The sequence below is a fragment of the Protobothrops mucrosquamatus genome, unplaced genomic scaffold (genome assembly GCF_001527695.2).
Source record: "Protobothrops mucrosquamatus isolate PMUCROS unplaced genomic scaffold, P.Mucros_1.0 scaffold39, whole genome shotgun sequence".
NCBI lineage: Eukaryota > Metazoa > Chordata > Lepidosauria > Squamata > Viperidae > Protobothrops > Protobothrops mucrosquamatus.
The window spans coordinates 820,548-827,721 of record NW_015386421.1 but is presented as its reverse complement, the minus strand read 5'-3'; the positions used below and the strand labels follow the sequence as shown (position 1 = coordinate 827,721).

The window sequence follows — 7,174 nt, the reverse complement described above, 5'->3', positions numbered from 1 at the left end:
ATCAATCCATCGCCATTTTAGTTTCACTTTTCCTCATTCCACCACACGTACGGGGAGAAACTTGTTATAGAAGTTAAAGTAAAGTCCAAAATAAAAAGCAAGCTTCCAAAGTTGGTTCGTCTGCTTACAAGTAAAACTCACAATTAACTTCAAGTTGCAGCGGTGGCGGCGGCTTCTAGCTTCGCCGAAGCGAAGGCGTAACCTTGGCTCTTTTATGACTCATGGACTTCAACTCCCAGAATTCCTGTGCCAGCTGTGCTGGCTCAGGAATTCTGCGAGTTGAAGTCCATGAGTCATAAAAGAGCCAAGGTTGCCTACCCCTGGTCTAAGGGCAGCCTTAGCAACAAAATTGCAAAACTGCAACTTTTCATCCTTTATCAGCTGATGACCTCACTATTCCATCTTCCTTTGCCTAATAATAGAATTAATCCCAGTTACACTGATAAGGACCAATCGTAGGATTTCCTGTCTTGTAGCCCCCAACTTGTATAAAAACCTTTGCTTTCCCATTGTTCAAAGTCCCTCTTTCTTGTAAAGCAGGCATCCATGCTTGGTTCTTCTCTTTAATGTTATGTTCCTTCTAGATGGGATCCGTGACAAAGTGTACTTTTAAAGACGATAAACTCTACAATCATATTAATGTTTCTCATATTGTCATATATAAAAGTGTACCATATCACTGCACTGAAAAAGTGGCAGGTGGCTTTGTTGAAAGGCTTCTGTGCATATGCTCGGAAGCGCTCTTGTTTAATAACTGCTAAGTGTGTGTAGCTCTATGCTTTTGAATTTCTTTGGGTGCTAGGGGGTGGGTCCGAGTGGTGTAAATATCCACTCTGTAGGAGCCAAGAAACTTTGTTCATAGCTGCTGATATAGTTTGCTGTTTCTATGTTTCACCAATTCTGTGTTCTATTATCTCTAGATGCCCTGTCCCTCTCCTTTTCTGAGTGGGAATATTCTGAGATAGGACTACAAAGTGAGCAAAAGGAATTTAAGATATATGTTTTCTTTATTGTGCTTGAAAACAGAATGTGGCTGCATCCTAAAGAATGGAAACTGAATTGCTGGTTTTGGCAGGACAGAATGCCTGGACAAGTTCTTGTAGTTTTCTTGGCAAGGTTAATTGGAAATAGTTTGCCATTGTCTGCTTCTAGGACTGAGAGAGAAGGATTGGGCCAAGGTCAATCAGCTGGCTTTGTGCCTAAGGTGGGATTAGAACTCTTGTCTCTTGGTTTCTAGCCTGATGCCTTAACCACAAACTGGCTCTTCCTATGAAATCTGAGGAACTTTCATTGGCGCAATAGAATAGGACCCAGTTTCCATTCAGGAGTGGTCTGCCACTCCTACACCCCCCCCCCCCGGTCTTAAGATATTGATCTGGATTTTTTTCTTTTTGTTTTGTAGATTTAATAGCAAAAGGATGTGTTGCATCTAACCAACCACAAATTTCACAATGTGTGCTGCTCTGAAGCGGTTGTGTTACATTGGATTCCATGTTCTTCAGGGTCAACAGCTGGCCAGTCACCTGGTACAAAGGTTTGGCTTTGAACTGTTTGCTATACGGGAAGCAGAGAGGAAGAGGCAGCAGGCTTTCCGAAGAGGAGATGCTATTTTTGTTGTCAATGAAGAGCAGGAGCTGACTGGGAAAAACTTTTCATCTTCAGATTTACCTTCAGACTGCTGTAAGCATAAAGGGATCCTGTATGATGTGAACCTGCAGTACAGAGTGAGTACAGCGTCCAATATTTGCTTTGAGGTAGACGATGTCCCTGGCATCTCCCGAAATCTACAAGAGAAAGGCTGCAAGATCCTTATTCCTCCCTCCACTGAAGCAGATGAAAATGGCTTTGTTACTTACTCTGTAGTGAGATCCATTGTGGGCAACGTATGCCATACTCTTCTTGACCGATCCCAGTATGGTGGGCCATTCTTGCCTGGTTTCTATGAAGTTGAAGTTGCTCCCAAGAAATGCCAGAAGGAGAAGGAGACCGTACATTTTGACCACATCACCTATGCCTGTCCGCAAGGTAGCTCACAGGCTGTGCTGGACTGGTACAAAAACTGTTTTGGTTTCCAGCGCTTCTTCATCCACCAGCAAGATGACGCTGTAGAAGGCTTTCGAATTCAGGGGGAAGACATAGGCCTTCGTCTTACCGCCATGCAATACAGTGATGATCGATTGTCACTCTTTGAGCATGACTGTAAATTTGTTCTGGCAGAGTCACTGCCAAGGCAAAGGATGGGCCAGGTGGACACTTTCTTACAGCAGCATGAAGGCGCTGGCATCCAGCATGTGGCCCTTTATATCACAGACATTGTAAGTACTGCTGCAGCCATGGCAAAGTCAGGAGTAAGCTTTTTCAAACCACCGGTATCATATTACAATGAGAAAAGCAAAGAGAAGGAGATACAGCAAGTTGGGCAAGATCTTCAGCTCCTGAAAGACTACGGCATCCTTCTTGATGCGACAATAGACGACGAAGGACAGGACGACAGCCCTAGCATGCTTGAGAAGCAATACCTGATGCAGATCTTCACTAAACCTCTTTTTACAGAAGAGACCTTTTTCATAGAGCTCATTGAACGCCATGGGGCTGCAGGTTTCGGCGAGAGAAATGTCCGTGCGCTTTGGAAGTCTGTACAGGATTATATGGATCGGCAGCAAGGACCCACTCTACTTGAGAACGAAGCATGACAAAATGTTTATTTTGTTCTGTTCAGAGGCGCATTGAACTGTGAGATGGGCCCAAACAAATTTGATAAATAAATTATAGCTAAACAATAATAGTGCTGCCTCAGATTTATTAACACAGGATTAATCCCCATGTTAGAACAAAGCATATGGACTGATTTGGTTTAAATATGTACTTTCAAAATTGATTTTGCAATCAGTGCTGGCTTGCATTAAAAAGTATCCAAGTGACCTGAAGGCCATCTGATGCATTATTTGATGAGAACTGAAACCTTACTAGCAAAGTTGTGACAATAACCACATCTGAAAGCATGTAGGTTTTTGCCTTGCTAGCTGAACTACTGAACTGGTAACTGATTTTTCTCTAACAAAACACAAAGGCCTGAAGGAATGGCTGTTATATTTTCCCTAGGAAGAGAGAAATGCTCTCTGTATTAGAATAAGTGACTGCTATCTGCAGAAAACCCCCCCCCCCCAGTTTTTGGGACCATGGAGTTCAAATCTGAAAAGGTACAAGATCCCTGTTGCTTAGCTACATTACTCTTAGTGAAGAAAATTACCAAGTTAGGTAACAAAAAATCTCAATGAAAACAACCAAGCTCTGAAGACACCAAGACCAAACTTTGGACTACATATTCTCTACTATTGGAAGAAAATCAGTTCTCCCTGTTCTTACTTACTTGCATCCATCAAATTTGGTGTTAACTGGACAAATAGGAGACAAGAGTATCAGTTAGCCACTGTCTCATGAACCAGGACATCTTTTTAAATTCCAGAACACAGAACCACAGGGAATCTTTAGCATGGATCCAAGCATCTATACTGATGGAAAGTAGCTACTGTACTATTTACACTCCTAAAAAGTGAAAAGAATCCGATTTACTCTTTAGCTAATAGGAAGAACTATGTATAAATGTTGTGATTCTCAAAACATATTGCTAATAAACCTTAATATACGTCAAAATTGGCTCAGTAGTTCTGTAGAAGGGCCCTTACTTGAGAATCCATTGAATATGAAGAGATTTACTTAATTCATTTCTTTAGATGTTACTGAAAAGTATCCATGGTTTAATTAATTTAGTGGTTACGTCTATTAATGAAGCGTCTGTCACATCCACTTGCTGTTACTGAATGCTACAGCTAGAAAAGTGGTGTTGAAGTGGTAACTGCTCTCCCTGTATGTTTTCCTGCTCACAAATATCTACCATAATCTATTTCTTCTCCAAATATAGTTCTATCTGTTGGATGTTCTTGAATAGCACAGTTACGTTTCTCCTTGCTAGAACAAGTGAAACAAATCACCTTACACTATATCTTGATTTAAGAATCAGGGGGATAAATTCACTTTTCAACACTTCACTCATAAATTTAGTAAGTTTTGGGAAAACAGCTAAAAATGGAAGCTCACTAAGTTTTTTTTAATAAACAATCATTAAAAGTTTTATTAGTGAAGCAATTATAAGTTATAAAACAAGACATTTCAAGCATTAAAATAGTTGATCATGCAGGAAAATGGCACGCAATACAATTGTAGAATGTAGGCAAACTGCAATTATTCAGTTACTTGTTCCCAAAAGAATCTGGATCTAATAATAAAAAAAAACCCTTTATCCTGTTTTTGCCACATTTCTTTTTTCACACACAAAAAAATGCTAGTTGATCTCTTTCTTTGGCACATCTATAGCTGCAACTCAGATTGGGGTTGGGCATGCAGTGCTAAGAGCAGTGCTTATTTAATAAGACATTTAGCAAATGAGTAGGAAATCAAATGACAACAGGATTATGTTTCACAGCACTGTCCTTCAGTATCTCACATACTGGGCAGACACATCTCACTTCATGGCTAGAGGACCCTGTTCCCAGGCCCTTCAAAAGATGATTGACCCAGATTTCAAAGTACTGTACAAGAATATTGGGAGTGCAAAGATGTACACTTTTCATGTTTTTTCTACACTGTGTCTGAACTTGCAGTCAGCTGTTGAGATCAGCTCTAAGAAACGAATGCAAAGAAAGCAGGTTCTTGGAAGAACTAGTCTGTTCTTTAGGCTTTAATTGGCTGGTCCTGAGAGAGTCCCGTTTCTTCTTCTTCACAGCCTGTACAATGATACAAAGGTAGAGATTTAACAGAAAAAACCCTGCAAACAGTCACCTATTTCATCCTCTCCCACCTGATCCTGTAAGCCAGTGTTCCCCAATCTTTCCGGGGTGGCAGCCGAGGGGGGGGGGAAAGAAGAGATGGTTTTGTGTGAAGGGCAGGTGGGTGCGTGCACATGCACAGATTCATTTGTGTGAGGGGTGGACACCTGTCGCTCACATGAGTAGGGCTGCAAGTGCCAGCATCCACCACTCGTGTGAGTGCAGCTATGAGCGCACCCACTGCTGACATTGCCTGGTTCTGAATGGGCCACGGCCAGGGGTTGGGGACCCCTGGTGAAAGCACTACTGTGATTAGTACTTTGGCCAACCACAAGTCACTGACCAATTTGGGGACTTACTTTAAAAAGGGGCAAGAGACTAAGAATAGGCAGCTAAACAAGGCATAAACAAAAGCTGCTTGGTTCTATGAAAAGATAAACTCACTTGGGCATCGTTGATTCTACAGCTCCATTTTTCATAAACTTTGAAGACCTAAAAAAGAACATAGAAACTATACTCAAATAACTGTAGGGCCATTTTGAATGTGGATAGTATGTGCCAATGCTCAGCCTACATATATATATATAGCAAGACTAAAAAAGGGCATGGGACTAAACAAGTTCTGTTCTCAGGAACCCTGTACATCTGTTTCCATTTTGTAGATGCTTACATGTAGTGCAGGAATATATTGAGAAATCAGTTAAATGTTTGCGAATGTATCAATGATTAGAAATCTTGACATAGCTACACATGAACTTATCAACTCTACTGCAGAACTTAGAGACATCTATGCGGCCCCAAGTTGTTACACTGACAGGCTGAGAGTCTGCACAGAGTTGGTTCTAATTCCACAGAGACATGGGGAGACAGGATGGCTCCTGTTTCTGTGCACCAAAGTCTTCTATCAACATTCCTTGGAAGCACATTGTCTGAACAATGAAGCAAATTGCATTCATGTGAAATGAAACAATTGCAACTTTTAAGTCTGCCCTCTGCCTTAAATCTCACTGGGTGTCTCTGGGCCAATCAGTATCTCAAGGGAGGAGGTTGGGATAGAAGAAAATGGACAACTGATTGCTACATAAGTTGTTACACATTCCTACAGGAAAGGCAAAATACAAACAAAACACATTTACCTACATATTGATTCCTCACATACCACTTTTTAGAGATTTGCAAAGAATCCACTGCGAAAGTGTTTAAACCTCAGATTTTCAGTACCTTTTTCATAGCTGTGGAAATGGCTGATATCTGCAATTCTGTTTTGGTCACCCATCGGGATGCTGGCAGTTCCACATTCCTATTCCAATTTTCTTCATCTTTGTCCACATTCAAAAAATAGATCACATATGTTTGGCGGATGTGGGAGAAGATATGGAGAACCTGGGGAGGGAAAGATGGATATATGGGTGGATGGATGGATCCTGTTAACTCAATATTATCATGGGCAGAAGGAAGACACTGAATGGCAGAGACAGAAGCTAAATGCCCCAAGGAGAGGGATCTTTGGAGTTCTTTTTTACTCTTCCCTGCTTTGAAACAAGGTGATGCAGGGATATGATAACTATTTAGGAGCAAAGATATGGAAAAAAATATTCTGCTGCATTGTTATAACAATTTGGATAATGGCTAAAATTGAAATTAAGATCAATATTTTTGCAATCTTGCAAGTTTTAAAAGTCTTAATAAGACAATAATAAACTGATAAGTTTTGATGCCCACATTTCTGGGGGAACTAATGTCATTGCTCTGTAGCTATCTGTTTGCAACCTTGGCTAATTTCAACATCAAACAACCATTTCCCAAATGTAATACATTCATCTTGGCTCCATGCAACTACTCTACTCTAAAACTTTACTATAATTATAAACAGCAATAGAAATTCTAATGCTAATGCTACCCCAAAATGAACTGGGCTGAAGATCCAAGACACAGCGAAAATATGGGAGAAACTTGTTGGAAAACCATCAGCTAACACTGGCTGATTATAAGAGCATTACCGATTCCTTTCTGGGATCCAATTTACCTCTCCAACATACTGTAGTTGCCTCGGTGCCAAGTCATTGCCAAGCGAGGCTAGAAGGTGATCTGCCAGAATCACTTTCTGTTGCTTTTCCTGTCCTTGTTCAAGGAGGATGCTAGGAAACTCCCACAGTCCAGCTAGCAGACCTAAAAGAAAATGTCTAATCAGTGCAATTTAATATAACACCATGGTTACATATGTGAACTTGAACTTTCTGCTTCAAAGAAAAAAAGCTACTGAAATGCTGCACACTTTCAGCTAAAACATTATCTCTACAGTAACTACCTTCGAGACCGCCTTCTGCCACAGATTACCTCCCATCGGA

General features: G+C 40.9%; 2 protein-coding genes across 2 annotated transcripts in view; one reads left to right on the top strand and one right to left on the bottom strand.

Annotated features, from left to right (window-relative positions):
• The first annotated feature begins 1,437 nt into the window (after nt 1–1,437).
• Nucleotides 1,438–2,707, top strand: HPDL (4-hydroxyphenylpyruvate dioxygenase like). The gene has a single exon (XM_015811383.1). It carries the CDS (start codon nt 1,452–1,454, stop codon nt 2,691–2,693), a length of 1,242 nt encoding a protein of 413 aa, XP_015666869.1. The 5' UTR covers nt 1,438–1,451; the 3' UTR covers nt 2,694–2,707.
• Nucleotides 2,708–4,134: 1,427 nt separating this feature from the next.
• Nucleotides 4,135–7,174, bottom strand: part of MUTYH (mutY DNA glycosylase) — a 14,406-nt gene continuing 11,366 nt past the window's right edge. The window contains exons 13-16 of the mRNA XM_015811329.2: nt 6,853–6,995; nt 6,048–6,209; nt 5,271–5,318; nt 4,135–4,784 (exon numbers count right to left, since the gene is read on the bottom strand). Coding sequence (XP_015666815.2) covers nt 4,662–4,784; nt 5,271–5,318; nt 6,048–6,209; nt 6,853–6,995 — 476 coding nt within the window. The 3' untranslated portion in view covers nt 4,135–4,661. The remainder of the gene's footprint in view (nt 4,785–5,270; nt 5,319–6,047; nt 6,210–6,852; nt 6,996–7,174) is intronic.

What these genes read in the sequence shown, in the direction of transcription:
- HPDL (XM_015811383.1), top strand. Translation starts at nt 1,452, where the DNA reads ATGTGTGCTGCTCTGAAGCGGTTGTGTTACATTGGATTCCATGTTCTT.